The sequence below is a fragment of the Garra rufa genome, chromosome 7, assembly GCF_049309525.1.
Source record: "Garra rufa chromosome 7, GarRuf1.0, whole genome shotgun sequence".
Classification (NCBI taxonomy): Eukaryota; Metazoa; Chordata; class Actinopteri; order Cypriniformes; family Cyprinidae; genus Garra; species Garra rufa.
Window position 1 is genome coordinate 5,577,224 of NC_133367.1, and position 20,129 is coordinate 5,597,352.

The 20,129-nt window shown below is 25.5% G+C and overlaps 1 protein-coding gene across 2 annotated transcripts; it reads right to left on the reverse strand.

The window, feature by feature from the left end:
* Positions 1 to 319: 319 nt before the first annotated feature.
* irf6 (interferon regulatory factor 6) lies at positions 320 to 18,954 on the reverse strand. Of its 2 annotated transcripts, none has more exons than XM_073844301.1 (8): positions 18,722 to 18,954; positions 12,894 to 13,073; positions 10,818 to 11,013; positions 7,732 to 7,815; positions 7,416 to 7,646; positions 4,124 to 4,516; positions 925 to 1,046; positions 320 to 788 (listed from the first exon to the last, which is right to left on the reverse strand). In XM_073844301.1, exons 2-8 carry the CDS (start codon positions 13,065 to 13,067, stop codon positions 579 to 581), a joined length of 1,410 nt encoding a protein of 469 aa, XP_073700402.1. In that variant the 5' UTR covers positions 13,068 to 13,073; positions 18,722 to 18,954; the 3' UTR covers positions 320 to 578. The 2 variants fall into 2 exon arrangements, with proteins under 2 accessions (XP_073700402.1, XP_073700401.1); XM_073844300.1 differs by having other exon boundaries at positions 12,894 to 13,076.
* Positions 18,955 to 20,129: the final 1,175 nt, after the last annotated feature.

A 20,129-nucleotide genomic window follows, 5' to 3' on the forward strand; every position in this document is an offset into this window, starting at 1 on the left:
TTAAGTTCTTAATGCATATTACCAATCAAAAATCACATTTTGATATATTTACAGTAGGAATTTCACAAAAAATCTTCATGGAACATGATCTTTACTTAATTTCCTAATGATTTTTGACATAAAAGAAAAATCAATAATTTTGACCCATGCAATGTATTTTTGGCTATTGCTACAAATATACCCCAGCGACTTAAGACTGGTTTTGTGGTCCAGGGTCACATATATATACATACATACATACACATATATATAATAATATTAAAATAAAGAGAAAAAAAAAGTACACTGAAAAAAACTCTGAAATGACAAACTCACTCAGTTTGTGTTTTTCACTTTTTATTTGATAAATCCATACAACATCAATACACAAATCTACATGATGGGACGTCACACACGGCACAGTTAAAAACTACAAGACATTCAAGCCCGAGAAAAGTGCGAGAAACCCAATTACACGCGTAACATACGTCTGCAGTAAAAGCACGAGAGCGCGGCTAAAAGCTCAGGCATCAGGAAGCGAGTGGAGGCGATAAAAGCTGGTCTAAACACGTGATTGATGGCACCGCGGCACCTGTTCGTCAGTGCGGGAGCTGCATGCTGGGCGGCAGCGGCCAGTTCTCCTGCCCCTGGTGCGTCTGCAGGAGCCGGTAGAGCTGCTTGAGGTGCGTCACGATGTTGTCCTTGATGTCGGGGATGGAGATCTGCAGCCGTACGCTGCCGCTGTCGAAAGAGCGCGTGCAGTCGCCCGAAAACATCTCGCTGATCATCCGCGCCACCACTGGGACCACCTGAACACACACAAACACACACTGAACACGCAAGCCCCGCCCACAGACGCTCCTGATTGGTCCGTCAGATTCAAATCTGCATAAGTTATGCGGCACAGACAGACTGAGCTGTACTTCAGTTGTCTGTGAGTCTGACCTGCACCGTGATGAGTTTGCGTTCGCGGGGTCTGCCGTCGGGCCACTCCTCGCCGAAACACAGATGAATGTCGTAGAGCGGAGAGTCGGACGACGACTGGCCACGCTGGTGAGCGACCACACCTGCACACAAAGGTTTTTTATTCTTTTTTTGAAATGTCTTTAAATTAAATTTTATATTTATATAATTATTTATCGTATGACACAACAGCCTGTCACTAGCATGAGTTTTGTGCTGATGATTGATCACATAATCACAAATAATGATTCAAAGCAGTAATTCAGGTTTGTTCAGAGCACTTTTTTTAATGTGGAATCGTATTTAATAAAAATAATAAAATACATCCATATGACTGAGCTTAATACTGTGACACTTACTGAATTATACTATAATGTAATATAATATAATAATATATGTGACCCTGGACCACAAAACCAGTCTTAAGTCGCTGGGGTATATTTGTAGCAATAGCCAAAAATACATTGAATGGGTTAAAATTATTGATTTTTCTTTTATGCCAAAAATCATTAGGAAATTAAGTAAAGATAATGTTCCATTAGGATATTTTGCAAAATTCCTACTATAAATATATCAAAATGTAATTTTTGATTAGTAATATGCATTGTTAAGAACCTAATTTGGACAACTTTAAAGGTGATTTTCTCAGTATTTTGATTTTTTTGCACCCTCAGATTCCAGATTTTCAAATAGATGTATCTCGGCCAAATATTGTCCTAACAAACCATATATCAATAGAAAGCTTATTTATTGTATATATCTCAGTTTTGTAAAATTTAACCTTATGACTGGTTTTGTGGTCCAGGGTCACATATTGTATTATGGCTGTAAAAATTCTCAGTGTATATATTTTGTGATATATTATTTTCAAATAATTATGATTAACAGCTACATTTTGTTTTGATCCGTTTTGATTTTTAAAGTTGGTATTGTAAATAATAATAATAATAAAAAATAAAAATTATAATTAAAAATGGGCCTATATGATTTACTTCAATGGTGTAAAAATTAATACAATTCAAAGAATTATAATATAATATAATATAAAGTGCAGTCATGATATTTATGTCATGCATTTTGTGCTGATAATTAATTGTCATTAAAAAAAAGTATAAATTAATAATATAATAAAATCATCACAGTCATACATTTTGTGCTGATGATTAATTGTCATACAAATAATTATGATTAACAGTTTAATTTTGTTTTGATCTGTAAATGCTGTAAAAATTAATATTTAAAGAATCATTATATAATATGTATATTATATGAGATTATATTTTATATGATAGAAATATTATATTATATGGGATTATATTAAAATATAGGCCGTCACAACCATAAATTTTGTGCTCATGATTAAAGGTTCATGTTTTTTTTAAAGTTGGAATCGTAAATATAATATACTATAATATAATTTATAAGGGCCGTCATGATATTTGTCATGAATTTTCTGCTGAAAATTAATTGTCTTTCAAAAAAATTATAAGTATAAATTAATATTATAATTTAATAATATAATATAATAGGTCATCACAGTCATACATTTTGTCTTGACGATTAATTGTCATACAAATAAATCAGCAGTTTAATTTTGTTTTGATCCGTAAATGCTGTAAAAATGTATAATATATAAAGAATCACTATATGATAGAAATATTATATTATATGATATTATATTAAAATATAGGCCGTCACAACCATGAAATGTTGTGCTCATGATTAAAGGTTCATGTTTTTTTTTTACTTGGAATTGTGAATATAATATAATATAATATAATATAATATAATATAATATAATATAATAAAATATAATATTATAATAATGAACATGAATTGTAATAATAATAATAATAATAATAATAATAAACAACAACAACAAAACAATTATTCAATTAAATTATAATAAAAAATGGGTCCAATTTATCTATTGTTGAAAAAACAGAATATTAGAATAATTAATTATAATAATAACAATAATAATAAATAAAATAAAAAATGGGCCTATATGATTAACTTTAATGCTATAAAATTATTTACAGTCAAAGAATTAACTATAATATAATAATATGGGCCATCATGATCATACATTTTGTGCCAATAATTTTCACACAAATCATTATGATTAACAGTTTAATTTTGTTTTGATCTGTTTAGAATTTAAAAGTTTGGAATTGTATATAATAATAATAATTATAATAATAATAAAAAATAATAAATTAATTAAAAATGGGTCTATATGATTTACTTTAAAGCTGTAAAAATGCATATTTCAACAATTAATTAAAAATAATATAATATAATAATATTAATAAAATATCATCCATTCAATCATACATTCTGTGATGGCGATTAATTGTCGTACAAGCAAGTATTATTAAGTTTCATTTTGTTTAGATTTTTTTAGAGTTTTAAAAGTTTTAATGGATTTCCAAAGTTTTAAAGGATTTTCAAAGTTTCAAAGGATTTTCAAAGTTAAATGTTTTAAAAGTTTAAGGATTTTCAAAGTATTAAAAGATTTTCAAAGTTTTAAAAGTTTTAATGGATTTTCAAAATTTCAAAGGATTTTCAAAGTTAAATTTTTTTTCAAAGTAGAATTTTTTAAAAGTTTGGAATTGTATATAATAATAATAATTATAATAATAATAAAAAATAACAAATTAATTAAAAATGGGTCTATATGATTTACTTTAAAGCTGTAAAAATGCATATTTCAACAATTAATTAAAAATAATATAATATAATATAATATATAATATAATATCATCCATTCAATCATACATTCTGTGATGGTGATTAATTGTCGTACAAACAAGTATTATTAAGTTTCATTTCGTTTAGATTTTTTTTAGGTTGCAATTATAAATTATAATGATAATAAATTATAATTATGAATATTATTATAATTAAAAACCAGCCAATTTGATGAGTTAATTATAATATAATATAACAGTCACACAAATGTATTTTGTTCATTCACTTGGAATCATATCTATAATACACTAAAAAGGCTCATATGGTGTACTTTAACAGTGAAAATGAATATTCACACACTTATTTATAATATAATAAAATGCTGTCTTATTAAAATCCTCAAGCCTTCATTTCGTACAAACATTGCTCATCTTTAAACACTTATTCGTCGAGCGAAACACGACTGAAATCTAGTTCTGTGACTCACCGCTGAGGAAGGACTCGAGGCAGAAGAGCTTGACCTTGTGCTGGCGCTCGATGAGGTTGGGTGTGTTGGGGTTGGGTGCGCAGGGGCCGGACCAGTACACCTTACACTGGCACAGGCGCACGGCGTAGATGTCGTGTCCGCTCACCTCCAGGATGAGGCCGCGGTCCATGACGTCCAGCAGGCGGCTCGTGAACAGACGCTGCTTGTCGTTGCTGATGTGTTCGGTGGAGGGGAAGCGCACCTGCTCCAGACTGACGGGGCCGAACAGCTCCTCCTGATTGACGATGGGCCCCAGATCGCCGTAGAACAGACGACAGCCCTGCGGGTTACTGACCGTCACCGGCGGACACACCTCCTTACCGCGGTAATAGAACTGCACCTCCAGATCCGTCACTGCACACACGGCATTACGGGTCAGAAACGAAAGGATCTTGTGTTACAGAGTGACAAAAATATATGTTTATGATCAAGTTATTAGTTACACATGTTGAATTATATAAACACCAACTGGTAAATTTGACAATATCATTTTTCTCTATATAGGGCAACAGAAACTTATATTTTAGATCAAAATGTCAATTAGACATGCAGAAACTAACATAAATTTGATACAAATATTTATGATTAATAGTTTAATTTTTGTTTTGTTGTCTTATGAAATTGGAAATAATAATAATAATAATAATAACAACAACTAGATAAAAAGTTTGTCAAGAAAAACTTTGAATTTGGCCTGGGAAAGGTGGACTACTAGCAAGTTTGAAAAAGTTTTGAAAGTCTAAAAAATTTTGAAAGTTGGAGAAATTTTGAAAGTTAAAAATGTTTCAAAGGATTTTAAAAGTTTAAGAAGTTTTTTTTTTAAGTTTTAAAGGATTTTAAAAGTTACGTTTTAAAAGTTTAAGGATTTTCAAAGTTTTAAAAGTTTTAATGGATTTTCAAAGTTTTAATGGATTTCCAAAGTTTTAATGGATTTTCAAAGTTAAATGTTTTAAAAGTTTAAGGATTTTCAAAGTTTTAATGGATTTTCAAAGTTTTAATGGATTTTCAATGTTTTAATGGATTTTCAAAGTTTCAAAGGATTTTCAAAGTTAAATGTTTTAAAAGTTTAAGGATTTTCAAAGTTTTAATGGATTTTCAAAGTTTTAATGGATTTTCAAAGTTTTAATGGATTTTCAAAGTGAAATGTTTTAAAAGTTTAAGAATTTTCAAAGTTTTAAAAGTTTTAATGGATTTTCAAAGTTAAATGTTTTAATGGATTTTCAAAGTTTTAAAGGATTTTCAAAGTTAAATGTTTTAAAAGTTTAAGGATTTTCAAAGTATTAAAGATTAAATGGATTTTCAAAGTTTTAAAAGATTTTCAAAGTTTTAAAAGTTTTAATGGATTTTCAAAGTTTTAATGGATTTTAAAAGTTAAATGTTTAAAAAGGTTTAAGGATTTTCAAAGTTGTAAAAGTTTTAATGGATTTATGTTTTCAAAGTTTTAAAGGATTTTCAACGTTAAAATTTCAAATGTTTTAAAGGATCCTTTATAAGTTATACAAGTTTTAAAAGTTTAAAGGGATTTTAAAAGTTACAAGTTTTAAATGATTTTAAAAGTTATAAACGATTTTAATAGTTATAAAAGTTTTAAGCTAGCAACATGCTAGCAACATGCTAGAAACATACCAACAACATGCTAGTAACATGCTTATCACGCTAGCAACATACTAGTCACAAACTATCAAACATTAAGCTTTTAAAACTACTTTAAACTTCAAACTATTTCAGACTGAAAACCTATATGGTGTACTTTAACAGTGAAAATGAATATTCACACACTTATTTATAATATGATCAAGTTATTAGTTACACATGTTGAATTATATAAACACATCAACTGATAAATTTGACAATGTCATTTTTCTCTATATATGGCAACAGAAACTCATATTTCAGAGCAAAATGTCAATTAGACATGCAGAAACTAAAATAAATTTGATACAAATATTTATGATTAATAGTTTAATTTTTGTTTTGTTGTTTTATGAAACTGAAAATAATAATAATAATAACAACAACAACTAGATAAAAAGTTTGTCAAGAAAAACTTTGAAGTTGGCCTGGGAAAGGTGGACTACTAGCAAGTTTGAAAAAGTTTTGAAAGTCTATAAAATTTTGAAAGTTGGAGAAATTTTGAAAGTTAAAAATGTTTCAAAGGATTTTAAAAGTTTAAGAAGTTTTATTTTATTTTTTTTAAGTTTTAAAGGATTTTAAAAATTAAACGCTTTAAAAGTTTAAGGATTTTCAAAGTTTTATGTTTTAATGGATTTTAAAAGTTTTATGTTTTAAAAGTTTAAGGATTTTCAAAGTTTTCAAAGTTTTAATGGATTTTCAAAGTTTTAATGGATTTTCAAAGTTTTAATGGATTTTCAAAGTGAAATGTTTTAAAAGTTTAAGGATTTTCAAAGTTTTAAAAGTTTTAATGGATTTTAAAAGTTTTAATGGGTTTCCAAAGTTTTAATGGATTTTCAAAGTTAAATGTTTTAATGGATTTTCAAAGTTTCAAAGGATCTTCAAAGTTAAATGTTTTAAAAGTTTAAGGATTTTCAAAGTATTAAAGATTAAATGGATTTTCAAAGTTTTAAAAGATTTTCAAAGTTTTAATGGATTTTCAAAGTTTTAAAAGTTTGAATGGATTTTAAAAGTTAAATGTTTAAAAAGGATTTATGTTTTCAAAGTTTTAAAGGATTTTAAACGTTAAAATTTCAAATGTTTTAAAGGATCCTTTATAAGTTATACAAGTTTTAAAAGGTTTAAGGGATTTTAAAAGTTATACGTTTTAAATGATTTTAAAAGTTATAAAAGATTTTAAAAGTTAGAAAAGTTAAGGGATTTTAAAAGTTATAATTTTTAAAAGATTTGAAAAGTTATAATTTTTAAAAGATTTGAAAAGTTTTAAAGGATCTTAAAAGTTTTAAGCTAGCAACATGCTAGAAACATACCAACAACATGCTAGTAACATGCTTATCACGCTAGCAACATACTAGTGACAAACTATCAAACATTAAGCTTTTAAAACTACTTTAAACTTCAAACTATTTCAGACTGAAAACCTTCAGACTCAAAACTTGTTTAACTACTAAAACTTCCTTAACTTTTTAAATCATTAAAACTTTTTTAAACTTTCCAATATTCCAAGGTGAAAATTTATATGAATCTCATCAAATTTAGTGTCACTTTACACATTTTCAAATGAGACTAACCACATTTCCTACAGAACATAAGTGTGTGAGAGTGATTAAAGAGTGTGTACTGGGCAGGGAGCTGATCCAGGTCTCCGGTGTGGCGAACATGGCCATGGCATCCAGCATTGTGGGCGTCTGAATCTCCATGGGTGGCGGCTGCATCTCCACATCCACCGGCTCCTTCTTGGGCCAAACCTCTACTGAGGGAGGAGCTGAGGGCGGAGGACAGCTGGGCGGCTGCATGGGTGACACTGAGCCCGGAGGAGTCCAGACCGGAGCCAGCGGAGACGAGCTCATGCCTGCACATGAACAACAACATCAGAGAAACACTGATTCAACATCAAACACACATCGTTCATCTGAAGCGATCCTGTGATGAAGTACCGTGCGGTGGATACGGAGGAGGAGGCTCAGGAGTGTCGGGAATGTCGTCTTCATCACCGTCTGTCTCGTATGTGGGAACCGAACCTGAGACAGACAGACAGAGTGTTTACGGCTGTGTTCACCAGACCGAATGCTTAAAATAGTATGTGAAATAGTATACAAGATTTCTTGGGAATTAAAAAGATTATTTTGTATTGTTAATATAATTTTGTGTAAAAATGTCATTAAGTAATATTAAAAAAACAAAAAAAAAAAACAGATTAATTCAAGAATAAAATCATGAAAAAAAAATATTAGTATAAAACAATACAGTAGGAATAACTTAATTTTTTTATGTTTTAATAACCTATTTTTAGCTTATTTAAAAATTAGCATACTATCAGATTTCAAGCATAATGCTTCACTTATATTTATTTTACATTACATTTAATTCACATTTAATTCAACAAATATCTTAGGAAATAAAATGATTATTTTGTATTGTTAATAGAATTTTGGGTAAAAATGTCATTAAGTAATATTTCTAAAAAACAGATTAATTCAAGCATGAAAAAAAATCATAATTTTTATTAGTATAAAATAATACAGTAGGAATAACTTAAATATTTGTAATGTTTTAATTACCTATTTTTAGCTTATTTAAAAATTAGCATACTATCAGATTTCAAACATAATGCTTCACTTATATTTATTACACATTAAATTTAATTCACATTTAATTCAACAAATATCTTAGGAAATAAAATGATTATTTTGTATTGTTAATAGAAGTTTGTGTAAAAATGTCATTAAGTAATATAAAAAAAAATAGATGAATTCAAGAATAAAATCATGAAAAGAAAAATTTAGATAAAATTAGTAAAATTAGATTAGATAAAATTTTAGCTCATTTAAAAATTAGCATACTATCAGATTTCAAACATAATGCTTCACTTATATTTATTATACATTAAATTTAATTCATATTTAATTCAACAAATATCTTAGGAAATAAAATGATTATTTTGTATTGTTAATAGACTTTTGTGTAAAAATGTCATTAAGTAATATAAAAAAAACAGATTAATTCAAGAATAAAATCATGAAAAAAAAATTTAGTATAAAAAAATACAGTAGGAATAACTTAAATATTTTTTTATGTTTTAATAACCTATTTTTAACTTATTTAAAAATTAGCATACTATCAGATTTCAAACATAATGCTTCACTTATATTTATTATACATTAAATTTAATTCACATTTAATTCAACAAATATCTTAGGAAATAAAATGATTATTTTGTATTGTTAATAGACTTTTGTGTAAAAATGTCATTAAGTGATATGTCTAAAAAATAGATTAATTCAAGAATAAAATCATGAAAAAAATAAAATTTTATTAGTATAAAAAAATACAGTAGGAATAACTTAAATATTTTTAATGTTTTAATAACCTATTTTTAACTTATTTAAAAATTAGCATACTATCAGATTTCAAACATAATGCTTCACTTATTTATTATACATTAAATTTAATTCACATTTAATATCTTAGAAAATAAAATGATTATTTTTTATTGTTAATAGAATTTTCTGTAAAAATGTCATTAAGTAATATAAAAAAACAGATTAATTCAAGAATAAAATCATGAAAAAAATAATTTTATTAGTATAAAAAATACAGTAGGAATAACTTAAATATTTTTATGTTTTAATTACCTATTTTTAACTTATTTAAAAATTAGCATACTATCAGATTTCAAACATAATGCTTCACTTATATTTATTACACATTCAATTTAATTCATATTTAATTCAACAAATATCTTAGGAAATAAAATGATTATTTTGTATTGTTAATAGACTTTTGTGTAAAAATGTCATTAAGTAATATGTCTAAAAAACAGATTAATTCAAGAATAAAATCATGAAAAAAATAAAATTTTATTAGTATAAAAAAATACAGTAGGAATAACTTAAATATTTTTTTATGTTTTAATAACCTATTTTTAACTTATTTAAAAATTAGCATACTATCAGATTTCAAATAATGCTTCACTTATATTTATTATACATTAAATTCACATTTAATTCAACAAATATCTTAGGAAATAAAATGATTATTTTGTATTGTTAATAGACTTTTGTGTAAAAATGTCATTAAGTAATATGTCTAAAAAACAGATTAATTCAAGAATAAAATCATGGGGAAAAAAAATTATTAGTATCAAAAAATACAGTAGGAATAACCTAAATATTTTTTATGTTTTAATAACCTATTTTTAACTTATTTAAAAATTAGCATACTATCAGATTTCAAACATAATGCTTCACTTATATTTATTTTACATTAAATTTAATTCAACAAATATCTTAGGAAATAAAATGATTATTTTGTATTAACACAATTTGTAAAATTGTCTAAAATTGCATAAAAATGTCACTAAATAAATACTAATTCCAAATAAGTTAAAAAATTATCCAAGAATAAAATTATGCAAATAAAATGTCTCTTTTAATAACCACAGGTCTTTTGCAAGTGTAAAATATTAATTCACGTGTTTCTTTGACTCGGCATCCTTCTGAATGAATAATTTATTTGCAAACGTCTTATTTTAATTATAATTTTTTTTTTTTTTTTAAATAATTAATTCAAGAATAAAGGCATATCCCTTATAAAACAATCAAAAATAAAGTCATAGCATGTGAATAAAGTCCATTAATTTAAACAAATGTAAATCATGAAATAAAGTATTTCTTAAAATAAAAAACTAAATAATAATAATAATAATAATAATAGGTATTTTGCAAGTAATAACATTTTCAGCATTTAGAGTTTTAGTCACTTTTCTAATAATTGAAAACACACTGTTTAAGCCTTTAAGACAAATAATAAATGATTTGTTAAAACAAATAAATTAATCAATTCAGATATTATTACATTTAAGTTGTATTACATTTAAACCAACATCAACTCATATTACATATGACATTAGCAGAATAATAACTAAACAATATAAAGGAATATAAATCAAATTATGAATAAAAAGATATTCATTCCCTATGAACTTCTTTGACAGGAAGTCAGGTGTGTGTTTGTGTTTTACCAGGATTGCTGGAGGTCTGAGGAATATCACACACGTCGTAGATCTTGAGCGGGTTCATGGGAACCTCTTTGGTCCCGTCGTAGATGAGGTTGAACTCGCGGCTCTTGTTGAGGGCGCATCTCAGCTGAGCTTTCCATTTGGCCGGATCTGGCTCGTCTACTCCTTCCTGATATTTCCCCGTCTCCACGGCCCAGGCCTGTCAAACACAAACACAGATCGGTCTCATCCAGATCCCTCTTTAATAGTGATCAACTGATGTTGCTTTTTTATAACCGATGCCAATTTCTTGCATGTTAATGTGCCGATAACCGATATGCAGAACCGATATTTATTTACTGTTATAAAGTATTACATTCAATTCCAACATGTGCTTATTCACTGCTGTATATTATTTAATTCAGGCAAATTTTACTTGTTTATTGAGACAGGAAGCCGATATTACAAAACCGATAACCGATTATGGTAAAGTGCTTAAATATTAGGGGTGGGAATCTTCAGGCACTTCACGATCCGATCCGATTCCGATTCTGGGAGTCACGATCCGATTCCAAAACGATTCTTGATCTACATTTTTTCCCCAATTAATTCTTCTGCTGTGCAAATACAACTTTACAATTTTAAAAACATGTAAAATTGCAGTTTCTATGCTTTTTGTTTATAGTTGGAATCTCTGTAAAAGTAGGTGTGTCAATCTTCACCGGTTTCAAGATTCAAGTTAATTACTGTTTTCATTAACAACTAAATATCACGATGAACACATTCTCAGTTTTCAATAGTACTGCACATGGCTACATTTTTCACAAGTTTTATATCAAATTTAATTTGGGCCAACTTTACTTTATTTTTTAAATTATGTAAGCAAGGTACTTTTTAAAACAATTACTTATTTAAAATAAGTTTTCTTCAGGTATCCGAAAGTTTACAGACAATAGTTTTTCTTTTTTCCTCAGCATTACTGCCATTTTATTATTACTGATGAGCTCATAGACAGGCAGCTTTAACAGGCTGCATTCAAACTAATGCACAGCAGTGGCGAGAGGTGACACTTTTATTTACCAGGTATGCTGAGTGCTAAAACCACCAGTAATACCAAAAATAATAATATCTTTACATTATTTAGACACCAATAAAATCAGAGACGAAATCATATTTTAATATTTCCTCTTTTTCCTGTTTATTATTATTTTAAAAAATATATATACATTTTATATAGGCTATTTTTTTCTGTGGACTTTAAACTTTTGAATTGTTGAGAAATTATGAAAATATTATATATAATATACAAAAAGCATCATCGCGTTTTTCCGCTTGGGCGAGCGCTTCACGGACAGCTTACCCCACGAATGAAATCACGCGCATGACAGCAAAACAGAATGCGCATCAATTCTGAGGAGTCAAGGAAGATGCGGAGAATCTGCTTGCCCAGAAGATTCAAATAAGGGATTCATTTATAAGCATGTTTATATTATTTAACACGTGAACGCATTCTCTCTGACAGCCTGAGTATGCAGGGCATTAGCAGCTTACTGTATATGGACGGAACGCCAATGATGCACAGATCTATTTCAATATATCAGATGTTTTGTCCTGCTCTGAAAACATAACTGACTGTATGTACAGTTTCGTTTGAAACTATTCCAAAATGCAAGTGCATTTAACTGCATCCGCAATCGAGCTTTAGGACGAACAAACACAAAGCGCACGTGAGTCTGTCAGTGCAACAGTTTCTTGCGTTCCAGACGGCAGAAATGAACGCATATCTAAAGTAAAACACGACGGATGGAAGCACACTGTCAAGCATTATGCGCACGTGTCTCACAGTACAAATTCTGTGCGCTGTAGCCAGCCGCGTCTATAGCGCGCACACGTGCCATATGCAGAAAAAAAAAACAAGCTCAGAATCGATTCTGAAATATTAGGAATCGATTCAGAATCGTTGAAGAGAGAATCGCGATGCATCGATGCATCGATTTTTTTCTCCCACCCCTATTAAATATCGGGGGAAAAAATACAGTAAATCAATATATCGGTCGATCTCTGCTCTGTACCCCAGGCCTCGGGATCTCCATCACTGACCTTAAAGATGGTGTTTTCCTCTTCCTGTTGGGGCGTGTGACGGGTGGCGTGTTTCCAGGGGATCTGGAAGCGTTTGGCCTCACGGTCCAGCCAGACCAGACCAGGAAACGTCCCGTTGTCCACCTGAGACACCAGCCAGGGCTTCAGACGCACTCGACGCGGATGAGAAGACATGACCACCTTCTGGAGAGAACAGGAAGAATTCTTTACAATTAAAAATTATCAAAATGAGCCCACAAACACAGTTATAGTATTTAATAAAATAATTAATGCAATGTTTTTATTATATTATACTTTTTATAAATGTTATAAATGTTAGGTATAACATTACACTAACATTTTATTTATTATTATTATTATTATTATTATTATTATTATTATTATTATTATTATTAAAATTAAAATGTTATATTAACATGACAGGAGAAAAAAACTAATGAAGCTAAAATAAACTTAATATAAAATTATTATTATTATTATTAATATTTTTAATATATGTTGTAATGTTAATATTTCATAAATATTTTATTATTATTATTATTATTATTATTATTAACATGGCAGAGAAAAAAATCAAATGGGGCTAAAATAATCAAACTGAGCTGACAAACACTAATATTAATAAAATTATTAACAATATTTTTATAATATTTATATTTTTAATAAATGTTTTAATGTCGATATTTCATAAATATTATTATTATAATAAATATAAAAATAAAAAATGTCATATTAACATGCCAGGAGAAAAAAAAACTAATGAAGCTAAAATAGACTTAATATTAAATTATTATTGTTATTATTAATAACATGGAAAATTAGGCTGAAGTAATCAAACTACTAATAATATTTAATAAAACAATGAACACAATATTTTTATACTATTTATATTTTTAATATATGTTGTAATGTTAATATTTCATAAATATATTATTATTATTAACATGGCAGAGAAAAAAAAATCAAATAAGGCTAAAACAATCAAACTGAGCTGACAAACACTAATAATATTAAATAAAACAATTAACAATATTTTATAATATTTATATTTTTAATATATGTTGTAATGTTAATATTTCATAAATATATTATTATTATTATTATTATTAACATGGCAGAGAAAAAAAAATCAAATAAGGCTAAAACAATCAAACTGAGCTGACAAACACTAATAATATTAAATAAAACAATTAACAATATTTTATAATATTTATATTTTTAATATATGTTGTAATGTTAATATTTCATAAATATATTATTATTATTATTATTATTATTAACATGGCAGAGAAAAAAAAATCAAATAAGGCTAAAACAATCAAACTGAGCTGACAAACACTAATAATATTAAATAAAACAATTAACAATATTTTATAATATTTATATTTTAAATAAATGTTTTAATGTCAATATTTCATAAATATTATTATTATTATTATTATTATTATTATTATTATTATAATAAAAATAAAAATGTTATATTAACATGACAGGAGAAAAAAAAACTAATGAAGCTAAAATAAACTTAATATAAAATTATTATTATTATTATTATTATTATTATTAATAACATGAAAAATTAGGCTGAAGTAATCAAACTACTAATATTTAATAAAACAATTAAGACAATATTTTTATAATATTTATATGTTTAATATATATTGTGATGATAATATTTCATAAATATTTTATTATTATTTTTATTAACATGGCAGAGAAAAAAATCATATAATCAAACTGAGCTGAGTGACAAACACTAATAATATTAAATAAAACAATTAACAATATTTTTTATAATATTAAAATTTTTAATAAATGTTTTAATGTCAATATTTTATAAATATTATTATAACTATAATTATTATTATTATTATTATCATGGCAGAGAAAAAAATCAAATGGGGCTAAAATAATCAAACTGAGCCGACAAACACTAATAATATTTAATAAATCAATTAATACAATATTTATATCATATCATATTTTTATTAAAACCTCCTAGGGCTTAGTGGCCACATGAGTGAAAAATAACTTTGCATTGATTTTAATTTGTTGAAAATGTAAAAATGTTAGTAACATACGTAGGTTGAGAAGAATTTAATAGAAAACATCAATTTAATATAGATTACAACAGTATAATCTCCCTTTGCAAGCATGATAAATAACTTTACATTCATTTTTGTTTGACAAAATGTAACAAAAAAGTAACTGTAAAAGCCTTTTTTTGGGAAGAATTTGTTAGAAAACATCAATTTACAGTAGTTTACAAAATTGACATTGCGTGTGCTAAAAAAATTTACACTGATTTTTATTTGTTAAAAATTTAAGCAAAAAAAATTAACAGTGAAAACGTAGTTTGGGAAGAATTTGAAGAAGTTGAGTTATATATGCAACAGTAACTATAAAAATATTCAGGCACATTTCTCAGGCTGTAAATAAAAGACAAAATAAAAATAAAATAAAAATAAAAGAGCACTTTGTTACACAATGTTTTTTTTTTTTTTTTTCTGTGGATACAGACCGAGTGTCTACATATGTGGACATCTTTTTTCAAAAAGAGCATCATGTTCAAAGATAATATCTGGTTATTATATTAATTGGTTCCTCCTAACCCCAAATAGCTAGAGGAAATCTAAAATGCAAGCCAAACCAAAGCTCGGGCCTTAGGAGGTTAAATGCTATAAAGTTAATATTTTATTATTATTGATAAACATTTTATATTAACATGAGAAGAAAAAAATCAAAAACAAAAAATCAAACTGAGCTGAGTGACAAACACTAATAATATTAAATAAAACAATTAACAATATTTTTTATAATATTAAAATTTTTAATAAATGTTTTAATGTCAATATTTTATAAATATTATTATAACTATAATTATTATTATTATTATTATCATGGCAGAGAAAAAAATCAAATAAGGCTAAAATAATCAAACTGAGCCGACAAACACTAATAATATTTAATAAAACAATTAATGCAATACTTATATTATATTTTAAAGTTATAAAGTTGATATTACATTAATATTTTATTATTATTATTATTATTATTATTAATAATAATAATAATAATAATAAAATAATCAAACTGAGCCGACAAACACTAATAATATTTAATAAAACAATTAATACTTATATATTTCAAAGTTATAAAGTTGATATTACATTAATATTTTATTAATAATAATAATAATAATAATAAACATTTTATATTAACATGAGAAAAAAAATCAAATGAGGCTAAAAAAAATCAAACTGAGCCTACAAACACTAATATTATTTCATAAAACAATACAATATTTTTACATTTAGATTTTTAATAAATATTTAGATTTTAAATAAGTGTAATGTTAGTAACATCACATTAATATTTTATTGTTATTTTTATTATTATTATTATTATGAATTACTACAAACACTAATATTTAATAACAATTAACTATATTTGTATATTTATATTTTTAATAAATGTTAACATTGTAATATTACAGTAATATTGTTTTATTATTATTATTATTATTGATAAAAATGTTATATTAAAATGGCAGAGAAAAACAAAACAAAATGAGGCTAAAAAATTAAACTAAGCCGACAAACACTAATAATATTTAATAAAACAATTAACAATATTTTATAATATTGATATTTATTATATATTACATTTATTTATTATTAATATAACATTTTATTATTATTATTAATATGACAGAGGAGGGAAAAAAATCTAATGAAGCTAAAAATAATCAAACTGAACAAAATAATACTAATACTAATTATTATTATTATTATTATTATTAATAAAAAATATATATTAACATGATGACAAAAACACAAAAAGGCTAAAATAATCACACTGGGCTTAAAAACAATTAAAAAAAATAATTAAAAAAACTTCTATTAATACATGATGACACTGACAGAGGACAAAAACAAAGAAATTAGGATAAAAAAAATTAACTTTATTAAAAATTTAATTAATATTATTTTATTCATTTTAAACAATATTTTTAATCATATTTATTACATTTTATAATGTAACTAATATTTTATAAATTAATATTTTATCATCATTATAATTAATAAAGAATTTATATTTTATATTATAATATATTAACAATAATAATAAAACTGACCTTACAAACACTAATATTATAAAAAAACATTATTAAAATCATTATTCTTACTATTCCAATTAAAACACAATTATATCTTAACATGATGACAGAAAAACACATAAGGCTAAAATACAAACAATTTGAGCTTACAAACAATAATAATATTTATTAAAATAATTAGTACAATATTTTAACATTTACAGTAATATAATTTTTATTTACATGATGACGGATGAGAAAAACAAATACACGAAGCTAAAAACAATAAAATTGAGTTGGCAAAGAATAAAAGCATTTAATTTAACTTTTTTGTATCATTTTTAAACAATTTTTATTACATTTTATAATATAGAAAACATTAACTTTATGCTTTAATAAAAATATATTAACATGAGGAGAAAAAACACGAGTCTAAAATAATCACACTAAATAATATTAATTAAAAAATATTATAATTAATATTTTTATCATTTGTTGTTATTTTCGATACATTTTATATGAATTATAATATAATATTATTTTATAATATTATTATAATTAATAGAAATAAAATTTTAATGATCAAAAATAATAAAAATAAATAACACAATGATGAAAATAATCAAAATGTTTTAATTATTTGTGTATATATATATATATATATATTATATACATTATAATATTTTATCATTTGTTATTTTTGATACTTTTTAAATGAAGCATAATATAATCTTAATAATTATTTATTATTAATGTTAGAAATAATAATGTAGAAATTAATGTAGTTAATGTTATACTACTAAAACAAATTCATTTTTATTCTTATACTTACATAAGAATAAAATATCTAAAATACTTATAGTTTTATTAATATGACTATTATTATTTGATGAAAATAATAATAATAATAATAATAATAATAATAATATTATATATATATACACAAAGACCTTCTTTAGAGGAAAAATAGATAAATGAGGCTAAAAAGAGTCTTTAATAAAATTTTAATAAATGTTTTCAAATGATTAGCAATATCATATTAATTATCAAATATGTGTTTATTAAAACTCAATGACATTCAGTAGAGAAAACACATAAAAAGGCTGAAAATAATAAAAGTAAAGCTTTTTGTTATGCATATGTTATTTTGTTTAATGTGTTTCATAATATTAATAATATTATATTAATTCATAAATATAATAACATGACGGAAAAACAAACGCAGCTAAAAATAATCAAACTGAGGTTACAAACACTAATAACATTTGAGAAAAATAATAATTAATTTCATGTTTGTATCATATTTCATACATTTAATACAACTTATATTACTAATAATTTGATAAACAAAACATATTATGATTTTTTTTATTATTATTATTAACGTTAGCAGCAGTCGAAACTGCATTTTAATTAACCAGATTTTAATTCAATTTAATTTTCATAACTTCACAGACCAGATAAAGCTCATAAAAATAATTAGACATAACTTTAATGCTCATTAATTAAAAGTGTTGTCAAAAATAATCCTTACACAAGTCAACAAACTGAGTAAACAAACAGCAGGTGACTTTGATATTCGATACTATCGAGTTAAAATCTCTTCGTCGTCGATAAAACCCCTCAAATTCCTGCAGTAAAGCATATTCCAGTGTATTATGTTGCTGGAATGACTATAAAGTGTGTAAATATTAAATATAAATGTGTTTTACATATTAATGAGTCTCACCTGAGCGTTTCAGGAAGCGTCAAAGCAGGAAAAAAGCCTGCAATCCTGAGGCCTTTGCCGCCAAACACGCCGTTGTTTGAATGATTCCGATTTAAGTCGTCATAAATCGGTTGTAAACCAGATAATGCGCTCGCACAGTCGCCGTTAGTCCGTGTGGAAAGCGACCGAAACCCGTTTCTCGTGTGTTTGAATCTCTGCTCGAAAGTTTCACCGTCCGCCGAAACTCAGGTACAGCGGTGACGTCACGCGCATTTCTCTGACTCACGCGCACACGCATTCAGAGTCAGACGGGCGCGCGCACAAATAACTCAGACCAAAACTGTCGAAAACGGACTATTTCACAATTAAACATGACTGTGTTGTGATTTATCTGCAGATTTAGTAGGTTAAATGAGGACACGCTTTATATAGGTTAATTATGATGACCACAGACTGAATCAAAGCCTACTTCTAAAATAAAACGTTACAAATATGAAAAAAAAATACTTTATAATAATTTTTAACAAGTATTCAGTACAAAAGGGGCTTACATTGAATTGGTAATTAAAAAAAAAAATCAAACAAAAATCATAACAAAAAAATCAAACAAAGCTAGAATAAAATACAACTTTAAATATGAGATATTTAGCACTTTTTCACGAATAAAAAAAAACAAAAAACACAGGGGCTTACATTAAATTGGTAATTAAAAGTGAAAATTAAACAACACATATTTTAAAAAATCAAAGCTAAAAAAAAAACTAAATAAAACAAAAATAAAAAATATGAGATATTTAGCCCTTTTTTTACGAATAAAAAAATACTTTTTTTATTTTCAATAAATATTTGGTAAAAAAGGTGCTTGCAGTAAACTGGTAATTAAAAGTGAAAATTAAACAGAAGATATAAAAAAAGAAAAAAAAAGAAACAAAAAAAAACAAAGCTAAATAAAAATAAAACTTAAATATGAGATATTTAGCACTTTTTTACAAATAAAAATACTTGTTATTATAAATATTTAGTAAAAAGGTGCTTATATTTAATTGATAATTAAAAGTAACAAAATTAATCAAAAAAATATATATAAAAAACAAAGCTAAAAAAAACAAAAACAAAAAAACAAAGGGGCTTACATTAAATTGGTAATTAATAGTGAAAATTAAACAAAAAAAATCAAACTAAGCTAAAATAAAATAAAAATAAAACTTTAAATACAAGATATTTAGCACTTTTTATGAATAAAAATACTTAAAGTGTTTAAAAATGCATTTTTTTTCAAGAAATATATAGTAAAAAAGGTGCATGCATTAATTTGGTAATTAATAGTGAAAATTAAACAACAAATATTAAAAAAAATATAATAAAGCTAAAAAAAACAACAAAACTAAATAAAACAAAACAAAAAATATATGAGGTATTTATCACTTTT

Coding starts and splice junctions, on each gene's coding strand:
- irf6 (XM_073844301.1), bottom strand. CDS start 13,067: ATGTCTTCTCATCCGCGTCGAGTGCGTCTGAAGCCCTGGCTGGTGTCT. Junction 7,816..10,817: donor TCAGACCTCCAGCAATCCTG/GTAAAACACAAA, acceptor TGTCTGTCTCAG/GTTCGGTTCCCACATACGAG. Junction 7,647..7,731: donor TCCTCCGTATCCACCGCACG/GTACTTCATCAC, acceptor GTTCATGTGCAG/GCATGAGCTCGTCTCCGCTG.